The sequence below is a fragment of the Zingiber officinale genome, chromosome 9B, assembly GCF_018446385.1.
Source record: "Zingiber officinale cultivar Zhangliang chromosome 9B, Zo_v1.1, whole genome shotgun sequence".
Lineage (NCBI taxonomy): Eukaryota > Viridiplantae > Streptophyta > Magnoliopsida > Zingiberales > Zingiberaceae > Zingiber > Zingiber officinale.
Genome location: NC_056003.1, coordinates 104800091 through 104822560, shown reverse-complemented (window position 1 = coordinate 104822560; position 22470 = coordinate 104800091). Strand labels below are relative to the sequence as shown.

Sequence of the window (22470 nt, the reverse complement as noted above, 5' to 3'; positions counted from 1 at the left end):
TATAAAACTTCATAATAGTTTTGTTAAACTGTGCAAACTTTGTTCAAGTTTTAGCAATTGATCCGAATATGAAATCTATGTCGTCTAATTTCCATATTTATTTTTTAAAAAAAATTATATATTTTGTTATAGATATATATATTTTTGATGTGGATGATACTGTAAAATACTTTTATATCTTTAGAATAATAATAACAATACAAAAACTGGTAGACCTTCACATTTTGACAAAGATAGTTGATACAGGAATACAGGAACTCATATGCACATATGACTCGGTCAAAGGTCTGGATTCATCAACTCCTCCAGTTCAATTGCTCAACTCTTAGCAGACATTCAACTCATCCAGTTTACTCAGGATTTATCTTTTATGTAGTTTGTTGAGTCACTATCCCAGCAGACATGGATAATGTAGTAGTTATCTCTGAAAGGATGTGGATATCGTAGTCGTTTATACCGGATGTAGGCAATGTGGCCGTTTCATCCGGAGAATGTGGGTAATATAAACGTTCATCTTGGAACACGTGGGGAACAAGAAGGTATGTCAATAACTCTATAAAAGGATGTCTATTTCCGTAGGTGCATGTATGCAGTCACAACCATCTAGACTCTTTGACTACTTTATTACTTTCATCTCCCTTAATCTCTGTGCTAATTTGAGCATCAGAGTGGTCCTACTGAGTCTAATCTCGACACCCATTCTAACCCCTTCCCCGAGTTATTTGTAGGATTTTCATGCAACTCATCATCGTGTCACCTACTATCTTCTCCGCAACAATAACTTTTCGCCTACTAGTGAATCCTAGTGAATCCTCTCCTCTGATGGGTACAAGCTCTGAAGATAAATCATGTATTTTTTTGTGTGTGTGATTGCTTAAGTTGATTCTATGTTTGTTTTCATTTCCATTTAACATGGCAAGCTCAAGTTCAATCAGACTACACGTGATCTAGACAGAGTGTAGGTTGGATTTCACCATGATTTATCGATATAACACCTGCTCAGTGGTTCAATACTTGCAAATTACTAATAGAGTGGCTTGTGTCACTAGCCTTGCCTAATTTATTAGAGACTCAAACAAGAGAAGTTATGATAAACTGAGACGGCTCGATTGGGGCACAACCTGCGATCAGTCTGCACCAATTCATCAGTGTTGGAGTTCAAGTTGCAAGAGAACACAATTCATCGACCCATTCAGTTCATCGAGTCGACAGTACATGCTTCAATTGAGTAGTCACACTCTTTTTTATGGCCTCTGCTCCAAAAGAGAAAACGAGAGCGTCTCTTGCTGTTTTGGGGTGAAATAACAAAACGCAACACTTTTTTCAAACAGATCCTTTTTTTTCTTATTTGGCACTACACACTCAATGAAAATAGCAATCTTCAATGTACCTCTCGACGTTGTCATCATTCCTTTATATAAGGAGCGAAAAGTGATCAAGATTGTCAAAGGAGGTACCTCATTCCTCTTCATCAAAGAGCGCACCAAATTCAGGAGCGGTTTGACCTGAGCCTGGTCCTGGATTTGGCTGCTCAGACTGACTCGAATTGAGCTCCACCGTTAGTCAGCTGAAATAGCCCGAGTTCGTCCATCAGTCAGCTGATTTGATCCGAGTTCTACCATGAGTAAAGTGACTTGACCTAAGCTCAATCCGGAGCCAGACTAGCCTAGCTCTGTTAATCAAGCCCTGGACCTACCATGTGGCTGCTGCTCTCTCCGCCACATCTTATATCTACATAAAATCTCTACTTTCTGATCGATTAGAATCTCTACTTTCTCCTGTCACCATTTTATCACAGTTCTCTGTTCTGATGATGATGAAGACGATGACAAAAAAGATAAACATTGTAAAAAATTCTCAGTACTTGATTCCAGTTTTGTCCGTCACTTCACTAAACTTTTACGATATCTCCGCTACTCAATTGGTGAATACTAGCGAAGTATTATAATCGTCCGTCACCCTGGATCTTCATTCCACTTAGATTTTATGGAAATATAATAATACCATATCAGTTAGATGGATCTGTTTTCATAAACACAATAAACCTTTCTCCATTATCTTCAACTGCAGTAGAACACAAAAAAAAATCTGTGAAACTCAAATCTAAAGGTCTCTGTTGTCCATGTAAATCAAAGAAACTGGACGCTCAGCTTTTGTTTAGGCATTCTCGTAGTCTATAAGATTAACATAAACTAAACTCCCACGACAGCCATTGTGATCAGACATCTGCTCTTCTAAGCATTTCTTTACCACGAGAAATCAATAACTTTTTTTCTCTTTAGCGAATAAGATATAAAGCATAGTAGTAGTTATCTCCTGCTGTTCTGCTTCTTATCCGTTGTCTCTGCATTGTATGGTCATCCTCCATGGCTCCATCCACATGCGAAGTTATAACACAGACAGAGCAAGCCATCGCTCGTCGGGGACCGCCAGTGGTGGCCAATTAATGCCAACCATTACAATTTAAGTCGACCACGAGAAACGCCACAGAAGAGCACATCATTGCCTGCTTCTCTAGAGCAGGAAACCAAAAAGTCCCCATCAACTTTCAGACAATTCATTAATCAGTGCACAACACAACTGTGATGCCTCGAGTCCATTAATGGAGGGTGGGTGTCGTCGTTTCTTATAGATTCCCCAATAAATTTCACAGCTCTCCTCTCTTTTGTTTGATCTCGGGAAGCAAATTCACACTTCTAGCTGATGTTGAAGTTAAAAAAAAAAAAAACAGAACTTTTTGCAGTTCTAAGCACATATACTCCCTTGTTTGGATGCCTAAAGTTTCATCTTGGAGCCTGTACTTGGACCATTCTGAGACAGGAAATCCACAGCTAGTTCACTTCTTAATTTCCGCAAAATCGCATAACCTTTCGCTTCCTTAAATCCTCTTTCAGTCAGATAAGTAAAAATCATCCTTGCATCGTCTTTTTGGGAATTCTTTCATCGGCATAGAAGTTGTCATCATGCAAGCCTTGGCATTGCTGGTGGCAGTGCTATCAGTGTTGCTACCGCAAGGTCTAGCAGCAGAAACTGCAACGACTTGCGCCGGCATAGTCCCGATGAGAAGACGGCGGGAGGTGATATCGATAAGTGACTTCGGTGGAGTAGGAGATGGGAAAACGCTCAACACCTGGGCCTTCCACAAGGCCATATACAGAATCCAGCACGTCAGGAGAAGAGGTGGCACACTGCTCTATATTCCTGCAGGGATATGGCTCACGGGAAGCTTCAATCTCACCAGCCACATGACACTCTATTTGGCTAGGGGAGCAGTCATCAAGGCAACTCAGGTAGCGTTACTTAGCTCTAGATACACTGATCCATTGACAGGAGCTTCGAGTCATAGCAAACTTACCGGAGCTGTCTGAATCTTGGTTGTTCAAGTTCCTTTTTTTGAGCTTAAAAACAAGGTGGGTGCTTGCAGGATGTATGGAACTGGCCCTTGGTGGATCCTTTGCCATCTTATGGAAGAGGAAGAGAGTTTCCTGGCAGTAGATATGCGAGCTTCATCCAGGCAAATGGGATTCGCGATGTCATCATAACAGGTTGGCAATCCTCAAAAATGTTCTGGTCATGACATTTCCTATTCTCTGCAACATTCACTTTTCAGTTCATCTGATCCTTCTTCCCCCATGCAGGAGAAAATGGAACAATTGATGGTCAAGGAGAGATCTGGTGGAATTTGTGGAAGCAGAAAAGACTTCTTCACACCAGACCACACCTGTTAGAGCTTATGAACTCCAGGGATATCCTTGTTTCTAATGTGGTGTTTCTCAACTCTCCTTTTTGGAACATTCATCCTGTTTACTGCAGGTAACCATCTGCAGAATTCTCATTGTTATATAAGAATTCACCTTAATGGTTATTTTCAGTCTTCATAAAAAGAAAAAAAAAAATTGAAGACACTTCTTACACATTTCTTGCAGCAATGTAGTAATAAAGCTTGTGACAGTGTTGGCTCCATATGACTCTCCGAACACTGACGGAGTAGATCCTGGTATGAATCCTTCTCGAACATTATCAGCCTCTAGTGTACAAAAGAAACATTAAGGGAAAAAAACTATGAAAATTTGGCAATTGTTGAAAACTTTCAATAACTTGATGATTACCTTAAGGAATAAACATCAAAGCCTACTGACAGTTTGGAATCTCTTGAATATGTGACTTAGATTCGAGCTCAAATGTCTGCATTGAAGATTCCTTCATTTCGACCGGCGATGATTTGGTTGCTGTGAAGAGTGGTTGGGACGAGTATGGAATTTCCTATGGTCGCCCAAGCTATGGTATTACAATCCGAAGGCTCACCGGCACCACGCCCTTTTCTGGATTTGCCATAGGAAGTGAAACCTCAGGAGGTGTTGAGAATGTCCTGGTTGACAACATTAATCTCTACAACGTTGGCACTGGAATCCATATAAAGACTAACATTGGCAGGGGAGGCTACATCAGAAATATAACAATAAACGATATCACCATGAACACTGTTGGTAAGGCTATCCAAATTGCCAGTGATGTTGGTGAACACCCTGATGAGAACTTCAATCCAAATGCAATTCCAATGGTTGACGGGATCACCATCAAGAATGTGTGGGGAATGGAGGTCGAGCAGCCTGGCTCCATAGAAGGCATAAAGAACTCACCATTTACAAATATATGCCTCTTCAATGTCAAGCTCTGGGGTGTTGGTGCCTCCCTGTGGAAGTGCACTGATGTTAGTGGAGGTGCGCTCGGTGTCAATCCCTGGCCTTGTCCTCAACTAACCAGCAGCTATGCAACAAGCTCTTGCTGAAACAAATTCTAGTGCTTCATCAGTGTGGTTTATATGTTGAAACTCTGTGTTTGTCATATTTTTTTCCCCCTGCTCAGATTTCATCAGTGGATGTTGGATGTGGCTTTAAAGATATGAATTACTATGTAAATGTTGAGATAAGCCATCCTTTAAGCAACTCAGCAGCAATGATACTTCATTTAGATGCCCATGTATGTTTTTTCAACTCAGCAACTAAGAGGAAATGTAACTGAAGAGAAATATAGGACCTCATATTGATACGACACAAACTCAAAGTAGGAACTTTTAGTAGCATAGCTAATGTATAATGGTTGAACCCACACTACAAAACTTGTAGAAAACACTAACCAAGTGAAGTTTCCATAGCCAATTATCAAAGTAGGAGCTAATAGATAACAAAGTATTATAACAGAAGCTTCCATCACACAGCTGAAGAGATTCATGAAACAGACTCAAACCTGTAACTTTTATTGACATCCAATAGCATAGGTGATGCATAATGGTTGAACATGCAGTACAGAAGTTGCATAACACACCAAACTCAACGCAGGAGCTTTTAACAAAGCCAAATATAGCAAATACATATGGTCGAACCCACGCTACATAAGTTTTAGAAAACACTAACATAATACTGAATTTCATGATACAAACTTGAAACCTATATGTATTATTGACATGGAATAACATAGATGATGCATAATGGTAGAACACATAACACACGTTGGATAAAACAGAAACCAGGTCATGCTGAACAAATACCATACCGACTGCAGTAGATGAAGAACTGAAGCAACCTGCTAACCTTCATCACGAAGTTCTAAAGCGGCAGCTCTAAGTTGTTCCAGATTTCCTTAAGCGACTTCATCCAAACCGCTCCCTCGTTCTTCTCCTCCATCACCTCCTCCTTGTTCTTGTCTTTGTCCTTGTTCTTCTCCTTATCTTTATCTTTTTCTTTCTTCTTGTCTTTGTCCTTGTTCTTCTCCATCTTTGTTCTTCTCTTTATCCTTATCCTTGTTCTTCTCCTTATCTTTGTTCTTCTCCTTATCCTTGTTCTTCTCTTTATCCTTGTTCTTCTCCTTGTCTTTATTTTTGTTCTTCTCTTTATCCTTGTTCTTCTCTTTATCCTTGTCCTTGTTCTTCTCCTTATCCTTATCTTTGTTCTTCTCTTTATCCTTGTCCTTGTTCTTCTCCTTATCTTTGTCTTTGTTCTTCTCTTTATCCTCATTCTTGTTCTTATCCTTATCTTTGTTCTTCTTAGATCCAAGCTCCGATTCCTCATCCTGGTCCTCGCATCGCTCCTCCTCCGACTCTGAATCCGTATGTCCCTCTTCTATTTTCTTCTGGTCTGATTCCTCCAAGTCCGATAAAACCGAAGTCAACTGCTGCGTCGACCCATCCGACGCTTTCCCCTCGCCCGTCGTCAGATCCAGGCTCTCTTCCATCTGGTTGGCGCCAGGAAAAGCGATGCCGCCTTCGGCGAAGCGGGCGAGAAAATGGCCGCGGCGGTGACGGAGGAAGAGGCGGCCCTGATCATCGGTAGGGATAGTGGAAGCGCGAAGGGCGTCCTCGGAGAGATAGGGGTCGGAGGCGGCGGTGGACACGACGACGGTGTGCGGATGGGTGAGGCGTGCGGCGTGGGAGAGAAGGTAGAGGGCGGAGAGGAGGTAGAGTAGAAGGGGGATTTTGTCGCCGGCGAAGGCCATGAATTGCTCGACGAATTGCGTGTGAGAGTTGGGTTATTTGATAGGGAAGGGCATTGCTACGGTGAAAGAAATTATCAACAGGTAAATGACAAAACATAAGAGGACGTCCAACAATTCAGAGTTTATGGCTCAGTTTTTAATAATAATAATAATAATAATTCATGTCTCCACGTTGTAGCATGCGGAGTTAGAAAATTTTCATATTTAACAACGGCAAACTAGGGCGCTTTCAAAATTTGTCTACATAACTTCTCTTTCCTCCTAAATTAAAATTAAATTAATTTAAACACCATTTAAACTTTAATAAATAATACTCTATATTTTTTTTTATTTTTAAAACTTTAATTAAAAAATTTAAAAATATAAAAAAGGTTAATAAAACATGAAAATAAATTCTTTTTTAATATATTTATTTTCTAATATGTAATTATAAAAGAGTACAAAATAAAAATAAAATTAATAACCATAGTTGACTTTATTAATAAAAAATAAAAATCACCTTGGTGTTGATTTTGTAACCAGTATTATAGTGTTTGAAAGTTTCAAATTACTTTAAGTATTGTTTTTGAGGATTTTAATATAGTGAAGAGAGTTTATTTGAATTCATGTTCATCTAATAAATCTATTGATCTAATAAATCTATTGAAGTTGAAATGAGTTTAATTAGAACTTTCTAGATCAATTAATAGATTTCGATCGAAACTCATTGATAGACCTACACAACTTGAATATATAAATTTTTACAATTAGATGGAAGTGTAGAATGTGTAAAAGATAGATATGGTGAGAAATCTTGATTCTGAGCCTCCCATATAAAGTTATAGGCTCGTGTCAATTTGTACAAAGTCTGAAATTTTTTAAACCTTTCAAATAAGAGAAAATTATGTTTTTAGTCCTGTAATTTATATTTTTTCAATTTTAGTCCTGTTATGAGTCAATTTATATTTTTAGTCCTGTAACTTGTAATATTTTTCAATTTCAATCCTTTTTCCTCTAAAATTGAATTTTTTTCAACGAAAAATGATGAGTTGTAAATTGAATTTGGGGATTTTGAATTTTTATGATATATGTGCTTTTTATATTCCAACTACAAACTAGACATTTTCCGTTGAAAAATTTCAATTTTGGAGGAAAAAGGATTGAAATTGAAAAATATTACAAGTTACAGGACTAAGAACGTAAATTAACTCATAACAGGACTAAAATTGAAAAAGATGCAAGTTACAGGACTGAAAATGTAATTTTCTCGCTGGAAACATTTTACGATGATAACAAAGGACAACTCCTAGGCATTGCAAAAATCTACATGAGTTGGAATAAATCTGATCATAACTCTCTAAGTCTATTAATGAGTTTTGATTGAAACTTATTGATGGATCTAGATGACTTGGATTTCTAAAAATTTATAATGAGATCAAAGTGTTAAGTGTGTAGAAGAGAGATGAGTCTAAGTAAGCTCATTTTTACAATTTTAAGTTCTCTAAAAAAATATTTAGAATGATTTGAAACTTTCAAAATAATGTGGTACTAATTTCTAAAAACCAATACGCATTAGTTTTAGAAACTAACATCATTGTAGTGCAGGTCAAACTAGCACTAAAGTGATTTTTTATTTTTTTTAGTTTTATTAATAAAATCAACTCTAGCTATTAATTTTATTTCTTTTTTTCACTAGTTTATAATTTCATATTAAAATATTTAAGATATTAAAAATAGGAAAAAAAAATATTTTTAATGTTTTATTAACCTTCTTTTAATATTTTTAAATTTTTTATTAAAGTTTTAAAATTAAAATTAAAATTAAAAATAAATAAATTTATAGGATTATTTATTACGATAATTTCCAAAGCACTAAACTTATTTTCAATTATCGTAAACGGGCACCAAAGTGTTTTTTTAGTTTTTATTATTTTTATTAATAAAATCAAGTCCAATTACATATTAAAAAATTGAAGATATTAAAAGATAGGAAAAAATTAATGTTTTATTAACCTTTTTTAATATATTTTTAAATTTTTATTAAAATTTTAAAAATAAAAATAAATAAATATAAAGAATTATTAATTAAGTTTAAATAGTGTTTAAATTAATTTAATTTAATTTAGGAGGAAAGAGAAAAGAGTAAAGAAATGTTACATGCATAAAAAGAGAGAGAGAAAAATAAGGAGGAATGTTACATGCACATAAAAAGTTTAAATAATGAAACTTTGGTATGTCTTTTAGGAATTCTGAAACTTCATGTGCGCCTTTGGGAATTCGCTGATTTGAAAATCATGACTTACTAACGCTATCGGCTCTATAAGAAATAAGACGTGTTAAAGAGCCCATCGAGAATTACCTCGACAAAGCCTCTTCGATGTTTAATTCATACTCCAAAGAAAAGAGAAACAGTAGACGAGATAGTAGAGATTTTTTTTTTTTTTTTAAATGTTGATATCATTAACTTACACATGGCGAGCAGGTCGTGAAGAACCGTGCAACCTCTTCCCAAAGGTAGAACTGATCCGGACCAGATCTGAGTAAGAGCTGGCCAGACTCGAAATCGGATCAATGAGTGGGCTGGGTACTTGTTGATCCAATTTCGATTCAAAAATTATAATCAACTTGACATGATGTCGGGCCGGTTACAGTTAAACCTAAAAATAACTGTTGACTAGTGGTTAACCACAATTATAATCAACAGTTTGTTTTTTATATCGGTCTATTCAAACCTCTGATTAATTGATCGTTGGAACTGTTGGTTAGTCAGTAGTTCTAACCATTGGGGATGGATATGGATGAAAAGGTTTTTTTCTTATATTTTTCCAACATTTGAAATCATTTGATTAATTTTTTTTATTAATAATCATGATTTAATGTCCATTATTCTTAAAATTCTATAAATAAAGAACTCATTTCATTATTTTCACAAGTCTAGATTCGAATATAAATCTAATTCGACCAATAAAACTTTCATATTATTTGCCAATTAAAATAAGAAATAAACTAAAATATGAGTTTTAAAAACTTATTTAATCACATAAGTAGGATAAAATTAATAACAGAGATGAATCGAAGATTTAGAGATGGACTAGGCTACAAATATGGAACAATGAAGTACCAAAATGAAATGAATAAAAAAATAAAAAATAAATTAATTTTCTTTGACGTTAAATTTAGTTATAAAATACTTACCTATCTATGTTTTTCTTTAGAACAATAAGATAGATTGCATAGGTAATCTGCATTTTATCTAACATTGGCACTGCACTGTAATGAGTACAAGATCTTTTGCTCAATATACAAAATATATATATATACAAATACTCTATCCCATACCTATTGTGACCTATTTATTTTAATACATATGATTAATTCGCTGGATTAAATCTTTCTTATTCATTTGTTTTCATAGATAAATTGATATTTTTTTATCTATATTTCATGTTTATTAAAAATTATTTTTGATAAATTTAATTCAGATTGAGGTCTAAATGTAATTACAAATAAATACGTTTATAATATATGATTGTTTCAAAAATATTAATTTAGTGATGTATTAATTAAAATTTAATTAAAAATATCTTTATTCATTTGCTATCGGCTTAATGGCCTAATGGAATTGGCTGAAGCTACCTTAGTAATTGATAAACTAATTAGACTAAGGTTTAATACTAAGTTATTTAGACAAGACTATTTGAAAAACTATCTTATACATGTGGTTACTTTAATGATATATGCAAGTGATTCACAACGGCTTAAAAATTTATTCAAAGAGGCTTGCTTGGTGGATCCAAATCAACACTTGAATTTAACACAAGTTAAAATAACATCAAATAAATAATCTAACTTATCTCACAAAACTATACGATTACCTTAATTAAAGAACTTAGATGGATGAGATGAATAATTAAAATTAAAATTAAAATTAAATTTTAAAATTAAATTTAAATGATTAAAATAAAATAATAATAATAAAAATTAGAAATTAAATTAAAATCAAATTAAACTATAAATTAAAACTTAAACTAACTAATAAACTCAAAATTAATTTAACAACTTGATGTAAATTAACCACTTAACTAAAAACTAACCTAACAACCTAACTTATAAATTTAAGTAAACAAAAAACAAAAAAAAAAATGGTGCACACAATAAATGATTTTAACTTAGATCATAAAAATGTAAAAAAAAATATTAATAACATAAGCTCAATTAATTTAACAAAAAATCTAGTGCATCATTTAATTACAAAATATATAGAAATTAAATATTACTTTGTTAGGGATCATGTCGCCAAACAAGATATTGAAATCAAACATGTTGTGTTCAAATCAAATTTGACTGAGATTTTCATTAAACCACTATCGGAATCCATTAGTAATTTATGACGACAACTAGGAATGTGTATAATAGAATATGACTTAATGCAATTTTTAAAACATGAACATCTTCATATTTTTGCTAAAATTGTTTATTATTTTTTATACATATAAACCAAAAAACAACAATCAACTTGGACTTAGCCTAAATAAGAATCCTAGAATTCATATTCCAATATATTTAGAAGCCTTGGCATCACACAAACACCTAGGATTACCTTGTCTATGTACTAAGAAACTTAGACTAGTATGAGGTGCATAAGATCTACCCTAACCAAAAATGGTTTTTTTTTTAGCAAAATCAATCACTTGTGGCTAACTTGTTTAAGACTTAATGATCTTTTATATCATTCAGGTAAAAAAAAATTGTACATTTATCCAAGGATAATTTTTTAGATAGTTATTTTTAGAGTAAAGTTTTTACTAAAAATTTACATAAAAAATTCTAATGGAGGCACTTCTGTTTATCTAGGGCGCCCTTAGGCTCTTAAACGAAGGTGCCTCAAAACATCTAAGACATCCCACATAAAGGCGGCAAAAATCTAGTAAAACACAACTGAGGCACCTCGGTTTAGGCGATTCAAGGAGCCTCAGCCAACAAAGGCACCTCGAATGAGTTTATATATGCACTGGGAGCCAACAGCTCTAGGTACCTTCCACTCGCCTCCAAACCTGTTTTCACCCCCTTTCGCGTGTTTGTTTTGCAGTCTGGCAACCCAAGTCATCATTTCTGACACAATGCCTCCTAGGCAATCCCTAAGCTCAAACCTTTTTATTTAAAGCAATGTTTTTAAATATTTTTTCTCAATATATATTTGTGTAGGAAAAAGTGAGTTCCTAATTCGCCTACCACTGATACTGATGACATCCCGTCTAGTGATAGTCATTTTCCTCCTGTACAGCTTAGGATAGATTTACTAATCATACATACATTTCATTAAAGATGAGGTATCTGAGTAGACCATTTTTTACTAGACATTGCATGAGTACAATAGAAATTATCAACTACTATCGTCTCAACCGACTAGTTTATTGTAACCACTCGATTAACACATCATTGTGTGCCTTATTTTACAATAACCTAGTCAAGGTTGAAGACGTGAGCTACCCTACCAAAATAGCTAGGAGTGATTTCAGATTTTTTTCCTATGGTCCTAAGTGAGAACTTAGGACTTATACCATTGACTTGCTGTGTTACCCTCACAGGGAGCTGCTCTTCAGTGAGCCCTACTCCCACATCACTTTGGATAGTATACATTTGTATTTTTTTTTTTTGGGATGAGAGGGTTCCTATAGTCACTTACAAGTCTTAGGCTTGCTATTTATTTTGACTTGTATATGCTTGCTTCTATTACTACTTCATTTGTTACATCTTTTGACTTACATGTTTGGCTTATACTTTTAACTAAATTTTGGTCATGGCTTGTTACTTTGTTTGCTACTTATTTACTTGTGCTTTGCATGTTAAGTTTTGATGATGTCAAAGGGGGAGGATATGCGTTATAGTTAAAGAACATAAAATCATACACAAAAATAAAATAATTCTTAAAAGTTTTTTTCTTTACTTAGCCAAGTAATCATGTTCATTCACTTAACCTAATAAGTTTTATTTTCCTAACTTTAATCCTAGTTGTCATTATATCAAAAAGAAGAGATGATTGGTGCAGTCAAACACTAATAATCAAACTCAGATTTTAATATATGACAAAAGGTTAAAGTTAGATAATGTATTTTCTAATATATAGACCAAGTGTATAGATTAATAGACTTGATGAGTCTAGAGGACCAAACATCAGGCTAAAATCCAGTTAGGTTAAGAGGACTAGATAACTAACAAGAAAGATTGGTCTGAGAGGATCATATATCTGGCAGGAAATTCACTCGAGTCAGTAGGACCAAACAACTTGCTAAAGTCCCAATGGTATCTATGGCAAGAAGTCTTGGTGGATAAAAAGATCAGACTTCAAAGAGACAAATCTGCAAATGGTAAGTGGAGGTAATAAGCTAGAGGAACAGTTCCAGTAAGGATGATTTCTAATGGGATTATAGGTGTTGATCCAACTTAGATCTAGCATGAAAATCTAAGTTGAGATCAAGACTAGATTCTGGTCTTAGTTAGATAGGATCTAATTTACAAACATATAACTGTTCATGCATCCCTCAGTAGGTTGAAGGCGACTTAGGTAAACAAAAAGAGCAGAGGTGCCTCGGGTGAACAAGGGCACCCCAAAGAGGAAGTGTTAGATCGAGTCACACGTGAGACAGGGAGTGAATCACGTAGTTTCAAAAAAATATTATTTTAACATTTTAAAAGAAACAAGTACGCACTGTAGAAAAAGAAATAAGAAAACAGAAAGTCACAAAGAGAACACAAGCAGTTTACTTGGTTCGGAGCCTTCGACGACTCCTACTCCAAGACCCCGATCCCACGGATCTATTGATGGGTAATCCACTAAAAGCCTCTTCCAGTACCTCTGGAAGAGGAAATCGAGTACAGAAAGGAGACCGGAGAAGTGTAACAGACTACACTTTCTGTTTGTAAAATTTAAGTGCAATTAACAAATGTTACCAAACTATGTCTGAAGTCGGTTGATTCGCGCTCAGTGTTTAGTCAGCTTCTCGACGATAGTAGGGTATAACAGAGTCGTAGTAGGTCAGCAGTAAGAGCTTGGAGCAGTCGAAAAGCCGTTTGGATGCATAGATGCTCGTATGAGTGTTGTATATGAAGCTTTGGGCAAGCATCCTTCTAAAGGGCTTGGAAGGCGCCTTCCATCGCCATTGAAGGCGCCTTCAACCCGAGAAGTTTGATCCTGTTCGTCCTGGATATTATTCGTGATGATGTCTAAAGTTCATCCTGTGGAAGACGCCTTCCATGAATAGTGCGAAGGCACCTTCCATCAGTCTTGAAGGCACCTTCGGGTACTATTCATCCGAAGGCTTTTTGCTCTTTTGTCCTGTAAAAAGATGTTAGTCCAAAACTAAAACATTTACCCAGCAAAACAAAGTTAGCACAGTTATAATAATGAGTAGAAATTAGTTCTTGTCCTCCCATGACTTGGAACTAGTCAAGGTCTCAGATTAGGGATTTGAAATAGACCTAACCTAGACTGACGCCTACTGTCCCCTCAACCAGGACGCATCCTCACTTAGTCACTCTCCTCCAGTGACTTACCTTTACTTACCAGTTTACTAGTTGTCTGATCTACGGACCCAACTGGACTTCCTGCTAGACATTTGGTCGACCCGTCGACCTATTTGGACTTCTTGCTAGATATCTGGTCGGGTCGTTGACTTATTTAGACTTTTTACTAGATATTTGATCAGTCCGTTGACGTATCTGGACTTCCCACCAGATATCTAGTCAGCCTGTTGACATATCTGGTTAACTCCTGCACACTTGGTAAAGTGGTTAGATCACAACAATACCTAACTTAACTTTATCATTTATCAAACTTTTAGTTAGACTGTTAGTGTAAACTGTACCAACAATATTCTCATTTTTGATACAATGACAACCTGGGTTAAGTTAGGATAAAAATATGCAAAGCAAGCACAAGAAATGATTAAGAGAAACAAGAATTGAGACAATTTGTTTTGTTCTCTTGATCATTTTTAGGGTTAAGTTGTTTTTAATTTTTCTTTGTTTTCTAACTTAAACTCTAACCCTCCTCCTTTGACATTAATAAAAAAACATAATTAAATAACTGGTAAGTAAAAAAAATAATAAATATTTGGCAACAAAGAAATTTCAGGATTATCGGGGGAGTTTAAAGAATATTATAATATTAACTGTTCAAAATACTTTAGGTAGGAATTTGAACTTAGAAAAATATTTTTAAGATGCTTTAAATATGAAAAGTTTTAAGGAAAATTGGAAATAAATTTTGCAAGAATGAAACCTTTCCAAGGTGGTAAAAAACATCTTTCAAAGTTGGTTTAAAGCATTTTTCAAAAATTGAAATATTTTTCAAATTAATTTTTCAGTACATATAATTTGAGAAAGTATCAGAATAAAAATGATTTTCAAAATAAATACTTAATGAAATATTTTACAAAACAACTTTAACATTAAACTTAAAAAAACATACTTTTAAAAATTTAGAAATAGTTTATTTTCAAGAAGTTTCCAACTTAGAATCATTTTCTCCCATGAACATAATATTTAAAAGTAATCTAATCAAAATCAAGCATGACTCACACACACCTCCAACTTATAACCTTGCAACCAATAATCAATTAGAATTTGAGACAATAATTTTCTATAAATATGGAAGTCAATGGTATAAACATGAGATGATGATACGTAACCTTAATAGCATAGGAGGGGTCTCGTGCGGAATGACTCCCGATGAGATCTAACTAGTGTTGATCTATACCACTAATATCCATGGGCGCCGAGCGACCTCACGCTCGACAGGCCGTCACTAGTATGGTGCGTCATTGTCTTTTTTTTATAGCAGAAATTTAGAGGGGGCAATTGAAAATCTTCTAAAACTTTAGGATGTTATCAAAAAGATATAAAGAGCAAATCCATGAGACTAGATCCTATAGTTTGTAATTCCTAGTTCCTTCTATAATTTACACGTTGGATCATGATCAAAGTTCAACTAAAATTGACTATGATCTCTTCTGAATTTATTTTCTTATTTAGATAATTTTGGGTCAAGTTATACAGTTGGAGGCCTCTAATGATAGACGAATTGTATGATGACAAATAAGGGGCGACCTTTTAGATCGTCTGATCCGATCTAAAATTATAATTTAGGTGAAAAGATGAATATAAAAAGAACATAGTCAATTTTAATCGAATTTCAATCCGAATAAATTATGAAAGGAATTAGAAAAAGTGTCGGCTATCCATTGCCCATAACTCCACGCACGGACGGATTCATTCCTTAATGCCCACCTATCTAAATCTGACACTTGCTTGTACTGGAACTACTATGATCGCTGTGTCTCCATCGCCGCTGCCGTCGTTTGAGGTAACTCCATTGGAGGTTCTTTACTTTTTATTAGCATCTTTTGCTTCTCTTTTGATGCTTTAGAATTGGTTCATATGCTGTTTTGGGTGTTGATTTTGGAATGTTTTACAACAAAGAAGTTGGTGGATGCTGAGAGAAGAAAAAAAGGAAAGTTGAGATATGGATGTTGCCATGTTCATGATGCCTGTTAAGCGATCGGAGGATGTCGAGGTGACTCCCAAGGCCTTGCAGTCGAGCTTTGAGCTTCGGAAATGTGACGCCGCAGGGCCGGGCACTGTAAGAATCTTCTGCGTCGACCACGACGCCATGGACTCTGAGGAGGACAGGGATGTGTGTCGTCGTGTCCGTCGCTATGACCGGGAGGTCCACTTTGTGCGCCGCGGGGTGGGCGCCGACAAGAGCAGGCCCGTTAGGATACGAAAATTGCCGACTGCTTCGCCTAGTGTGTCTGTTGACCACGCTGCCGCCGCCGGCGGTGTTGGTGCAACGGAGAGCAAGTTCCGCAGCGGGCGTGGGGGAAGTACACGGCCAAGATTCGTGACCCCGTGGCGGCGCGTGCGGGTGTGGCTCAGCACATACAATACCGCCGAGGAGGCGACCAAAGTGTACAACTCGGTTGCCATCCAGATCCGCGACACTGGCACCACCACAAACTTTTCCCTACGTCCGGACTTCCTCTGCTGTCAGGCAGGGGCGTAGCTACCTGGAGCTCCGAGGGTACCCTTGAAATTTGGGTGAAAATCTTACACATTGGATTTTTTTTTTTTTTTAAAAAAATCTCTATTATAAATGATGTGGTGATGATGAGGGGCCCCATCCCGCTATCACGGTGGGAGTCAAAGTCAAGACAGTCAACGGATGGACGGTGTTGGCCGGTCGAACAAAGCATACTCCGACTGGGAATTAAGCATTGACTCACCGTCTTCGACACAAGGAGTAATCAAACCGACGCTCAAGGGACGCGTAGAAGCTGAGTCGAGCGGCTCCTCCGCTCGGCCTAACAGCAGACTCGACATCAGACGAGCACGCGGATAGTGAACTGCCCGCCGAGCGACTATCCTGCTCAGCCCCGTAATGGAGCATGTGGACAGTGGGCTTCCTACCGAGCGGCTATCCTGCTCAGCACGACAGTGGACTTTCAGCCGAACGACTATCCTGCTCGACGTGGCAACAGACAACACAGGGATAGTAAAATTCTGGTCGAGCGGTTATTTCACTCAGCCGAGCAACAGACATAGCAGGATATCTCTTGACATCCTTTTGGGAGCTAATATCGCTGACCGGCGACATTGTCAAACAAAAGATCGTACGACGGAAGCTTTCACTATCACTTCAAAGATATGCTCGCCCCGTTAAGGTACTGTGTCAGGGACATTTTACTGACATATATTTTCAGGGAAAGCTTTGAGATGCGTGCTTGCCTTGGGAAGCATGCACGCGTGCTTCCGGGGCTCTATATAAAGGGGGTCCAAACATTGGCAGAAGTATGCGTTACATGCGATATTTACTGTTGTGCTACAGTTCTCGTTGCTTCTTCTTCTTACTTCGCCGGAGACTGACTTGAGTGTCGAGGGTCATCGCCAAGGACCCCTTCCCTTGCTCGACACCGACACTGCTTGTGTTACAAGTCGGAGCGAAGTCCACTAGAGGTCAAAAGGAGCGCCACATCCCCAGCATCAATCTCATCGACCGCCGAAGCCACGACCTTCGTCACCGCCGACCTAGAGGAGGAGAAGAAGGCAGAGTTGATCGCATGTCTCAAATAGAATCACAATGTGTTCGCCTGGTTGGCACATGAGCTTCCCGGCATCTCTGCGTACATGGCTCAGCACGAGCCTCACGTCCGACCGGACACTCAGCCGGTCAAATAAAGGAAAAGAGATTTCAGCGCAAAGCAGAACGTGATCATCCGAGCGGAGATAGAGAAACTACCAGAGGTCGACCATATCAAGGAAGTCCAATTCCCAAGCTGGCTAGCTAATGTTGTGCTAGTTTCCAAGCCGGGCAACAAATGACGGATCTGCATCGAATTCCGCGATATTAACAAGGTCTGCCCAAAGGACTTCTATCCCCTGCCCAGGATAGATCAAATGGTAGGCTCGACGATGGGATACGAGCTCATCTGCATGCTTGATACGTATCAAGGGTACCACCAAGTGTCGCTCGCCCGAGAGGATCAAGAGAAGGTCAGCTTCATCACGGTCGACGGGACATACTGCTACAACGTCATGCCGTTCAGAATAATAACGCCGAAGCCACCTACCAGAGGCTAATGAATAAAGTGTTCTGATGACACATCGATCGTAATATGGAGGTATATGTCGATGACATACTGATTAAATCCCTCTGAGCTACTGACCTATGTATTGACGAGACTTGTCAGACGCTAAGGGCATACGGAATAAAGCTGCACCCGAGCAAGTGTCTGTTCGATGTGAAGAGCGGATGCTTCCTGGGCCACATTGTAACCGAGCGGGGGCATCGAAGCCAATCCGAGTAAGGTCCAAGCTTTGCAGAACATGCCTCCGTCTTGGAATTTGAAGGAAGCTCAGAGGCTGACCGGTGGGATCACAACGCTATCCAGGTTCATATCCAAGTTGTCCGATCGAAACCTGTCATTCTTCAAGATACTGCACCGAGCTACAAAATTTCAATGGGACACCAAGTGTGACCAAGCGCTAGAAGAGCTGAAGGAGTATCTGAACTCACTGCTTGTGTTAGCCAAGCCAGTTGTGGGTGAGCCACTTTGGATCTACTTGTCATCTAATAAGCATGAGGTTAGGTCAGCTCTAGTCAGGCAGAACGACCCAGAGCAACATTTGAGCCACATATTAAAAGATATTGGGTCCCACTACACTGGTGTTGAAAAGTTAGCTTATGCATTAGTACTTGCCGCGCGGAGGCTTCGCCCGTACTTCCTGGTGCACTCAATAATAGTGATGACTAACAGTGCTTTGGGAAGAGTCCTCCTCAATCCGAAGGCGTCCGGACGACTGATTAATTGGACGATAGAGCTTAGTGAGTTCGACATTCAGTATCAATCCTGATCGGCAATCAAGGCTCAGGCCTTGGCGGATTTCGTCACATAAGTCCAGAGCGACGAGCCGACAGCAACATGGCGTGTTTAATTTTTTGTCTTGTATTCTTATTTCCTCGCTCACTGTGTTTTCTTCTCCCTCCTTAATTCCATTTTTATTTTTTCACTAACCCCAATTTTATCCTAAATCCTCCGCCACATGTCGTTGGCGTCATTGTCGCTTCACTGATGTTCCACACCAAATACCTATTGATTTCTTACCGGCTCTCTTTCGATTACGAATTTAAATATTTAAAAATATATAGTATTAACTTTTTTCATGTTCATATTTTAATCGAATTTAAGTATTTGAAAAATATATAGTATTAATTTCTTTCATATTCATATTATAATATCTCAATTCTAAGATTCTAGTTAAGTATGACTTAAAAATTAGATGGTACCATTTATATCATTAAGGTGTACCTTCTTTTCGGAAGTCTAAACTTAAGAACTTCAAAGTTAAGCGTACTTGGCTTGGAGAAATATGAGGATGAGTGACCTCCTAGGAAGTTTTCCAGGGTGCGTGCGAGTGAGGACAAAGCATGCTGAAAGGGCCTCCGGTGGTATATGGAGCTAGTCATCAACTTGATGGACAATTTTGGTGGCGTTCTCGGTTCGGTCCGGGTGAGACCCGCTCAGGCCGAGGCGTTATAGATGATATCAGAGCGATCTTACGACCGTGAGTGCACCTGTAGCAGGAGCACCCAGAGCACCACCTAGCGAGAGAGATTTTGGGATTTGTCTGTGGTGTGATTCATGGTTACACAATGAGGACGTTGTGTCTTTAAGTGGGGTGATTGTAATACCCCGGTTCTGAGATTCTAGTTAAATATGACTTAAAAGGTTAGATAATACTATCCATATCACCAAGGTGCACCTTTCTTTTTGGAAGCCCAAACTTAAGAATTTCAAAGTTAAGCGTGCTTTACTTGGGAAATCTGAGGATGGGTGACATCTTAAGAAGTTTTCCAGGATGCGTGCGAGTGAGAATAAAACACGCTGAAAGAACCTTCGGTGGTCTGTGGAGTTAGTCGTCAACCCGATGGACAATTTTGATGGCGTTCCTGGTTCGATCCAGGTGGGGCCCACTCGGGCTGGGGCGTTATATATATTTTTATTTACTAGTAAGTATGTTATTTGTTGGCAATCAATTTTATTTGTTATCTATTTTTGAATTGTTAGAAAAAGATAGTTATTAAATTAAATGATTATGTGTCTAAAATTTTGTGCTAATGAAAAATTAGGTGAAATAGCAGAGTCGAGATATGTTAAGAAAATAGGAGATGTACTTACTTCAAATAAGGGATCTTCTCCTCCACCATATTCTCTTTTATCTCTTTCACCCCTTCTTAGATGTTAACTTATCGAGTATAATGTGAATTAAAAAGTGATTATTATAAACTTTATTTTAGTAGCTTAAGAATACTCAATATTACAAGAAAGTGAAATTATAAAGGATTGTTGTTTCAACTAAACCAAAGGCTAAAGTTAAAACTTTCCAAATCTAAATTTAGTTTTAACTTTTTAAATTCGAAATTTAAATTTTTAGACGGTGAAAATTAATTTGCACTACTATTTATAAATTTTAAAAATTATCCTTCCTCATCTAAAATCCTGACTACATCAGTGTAGCTAAGTCTCCTCATCCTCCACCTCAGAGGAACGGCCTCCCTCCAGTAGCGGACTCTAATGCTGCCGGACTGAGCTTACCTTGGCAGGTCTCTGACATCTTATCTTTCGAAGAACCAGTAGCAGCAGAGGACAATTTCATGGGTTTGAGGGCAGCAGAGCGGAGCCTTTTCGAGGACGATTCGGCCCACATCAGCTCCGACATGTAGCTCGACTGGTATCTAAGAATAAACCTCAGCTTCAACAAATTAACAAACGAATTTTGTTAATAGACAGTTGATGTAAAAATACTGAGCTGATAGAACACTCGCCTAATAATAATACGGTGAGCTCAAGGAAGAAGGAACTGTTGCCTTAGTCGCTAAGGCGATGCTGTGAGAATAAGGTAGGTCAGAATTGTGTGGTTGATCCATGCATAGAGGCCCATCATTGCAAGAAGAGGTCTGCTGTAAAAGGTCTTCTCGATAAATCTTTCCTTGAAATTGTGATCATACCCTCTCGGAGGTCCATTTCAATTTCCTAATTTACCTTTCTGTAAATGAAAATAGGTCAACCGTATGGGGCGCCAAGGTCATCATATAATCTTTGCCGCTGTTGCATATATCTCCTCTTGCTTCCTTAAGAACTTATGTTATTTCCATTTTGAGAGCTTTCAAATTTTGGCCAATTAATTTTGAAAATAAACAACTTTCCTCTTAAATCGTTTCGCAAATACAACACACAAAAGAGATTGCAAGAATTTGAAATTCAAACTTGGATCCTCTATTTTATTGCTTTTCTAAATGCTTTAACACTATCAATTTGTATGCTACGACTGGAACAATCACACAAAAGAGATAGCAAGAAATTTAATATATATATTTGGTACCTTTTACAGGAGCATGGATTTTTGAAATAAGCCACTTAACTTTCAAGATCACCAAAGTCAGATCAGACAGCTTAATGGTTCAGGATGATCTGCACAAACTATGAAATATTCAAATATCTACAGCATAGCTATGGATTTCGAGGAACCATTAATTGATGTGCACTGATCCATACTTCAATTTGAAAAGGAGCCAACGAGGATGAGGTTTGGCAGTTAATGGCACCAGTAGCAAAGGTATTGAGTCAATGTGAGACAAGATCAGGAGATGAACTCAAGCAGGAGATGATTATTTCCCCATTTATTATTTTCTTATCATATCTCCAGTATAGGCCGTTCAAGGGTCCATAAGGTCTTAGATCAAAAGAATTTTTAGGATTTTATTATTTTTTTAAAATAAAAATTTTCGATTTGAATGATAATTTAAGTAGCATGTAATAAACTGCACTTAACAATATTGCACTTAAAAATTATAAAAAATATATTAATCATATTTTTATGATTTTTAAATGCATAAATCAAATATGTGATGGTAGTAATTTGCTTACACCAAAAAAGAAACATAGGAAATAATTTTTCATATAATTACTAATAATTTATTTTTCCACCGATGTTAGATCCATTCCATCCTTAATTTATTATTTATAAAGAATAATAAAGAACATTTCGAAGAAGACGAAAAGAGTAAGAAAACATTATCGAGCAAGGGAGGCAAAGGATATTCTGAGAGTAAGAATCACCGACAAGATGACGAGAGAGAAAAAAATACAGGCGAGGGCGAAAAAATACAAAGGGTGAGAGAATGAGTCAATGAAAATATGAGATGATCGGTTAATTACAAAATGTGAAAGAAAAAAAAAATGAAATTAGATGGTAACTTTAGATAGAATGGTAGGAGAATATAATAATTATAATTAATATGAAATTAATTAGAGTTATCTTTGGAATGAATAAATGGAGTGGAAATCTAAGCGTCATGTATAAAATCAAAGGTCAGCTATTGTCAAAAGGTAAATTTTAATTATTAAATCTATTTAAATTTTTTTAATAATAATGAACCCT

The 22470-nt window shown here is 37.0% G+C and overlaps 2 protein-coding genes and 1 long non-coding RNA gene across 3 annotated transcripts; 2 read left to right on the top strand and 1 right to left on the bottom strand.

The window, feature by feature from the left end:
* The first annotated feature begins 2652 nt into the window (after window positions 1-2652).
* On the top strand, window positions 2653-4930 carry LOC122023434 (probable polygalacturonase). The gene is made up of 5 exons (XM_042581544.1): window positions 2653-3290; window positions 3425-3545; window positions 3639-3813; window positions 3927-3997; window positions 4170-4930. The coding sequence occupies exons 1-5, from the start codon at window positions 2964-2966 to the stop codon at window positions 4787-4789; spliced, it is 1314 nt and encodes a 437-aa protein (XP_042437478.1). The 5' UTR covers window positions 2653-2963; the 3' UTR covers window positions 4790-4930.
* On the bottom strand, window positions 3756-4252 carry LOC122023435. The gene is made up of 3 exons (XR_006123141.1): window positions 4110-4252; window positions 3914-4027; window positions 3756-3821 (listed from the first exon to the last, which is right to left on the bottom strand). It is a non-coding gene; the product is annotated as an uncharacterized LOC122023435 (long non-coding RNA).
* An 11064-nt stretch (window positions 4931-15994) lies between the features above and the next one.
* LOC122023256 (ethylene-responsive transcription factor CRF4-like) lies at window positions 15995-16534 on the top strand. Its single transcript, XM_042581324.1, has one exon. It carries the CDS (start codon window positions 15995-15997, stop codon window positions 16532-16534), a length of 540 nt encoding a protein of 179 aa, XP_042437258.1.
* The last annotated feature ends 5936 nt before the right edge of the window (window positions 16535-22470 follow it).

Coding starts and splice junctions, on each gene's coding strand:
- LOC122023256 (XM_042581324.1), top strand. CDS start 15,995: ATGGATGTTGCCATGTTCATGATGCCTGTTAAGCGATCGGAGGATGTC.
- LOC122023434 (XM_042581544.1), top strand. CDS start 2,964: ATGCAAGCCTTGGCATTGCTGGTGGCAGTGCTATCAGTGTTGCTACCG. Junction 3,291..3,424: donor CAGTCATCAAGGCAACTCAG/GTAGCGTTACTT, acceptor GGGTGCTTGCAG/GATGTATGGAACTGGCCCTT. Junction 3,814..3,926: donor ATTCATCCTGTTTACTGCAG/GTAACCATCTGC, acceptor CATTTCTTGCAG/CAATGTAGTAATAAAGCTTG.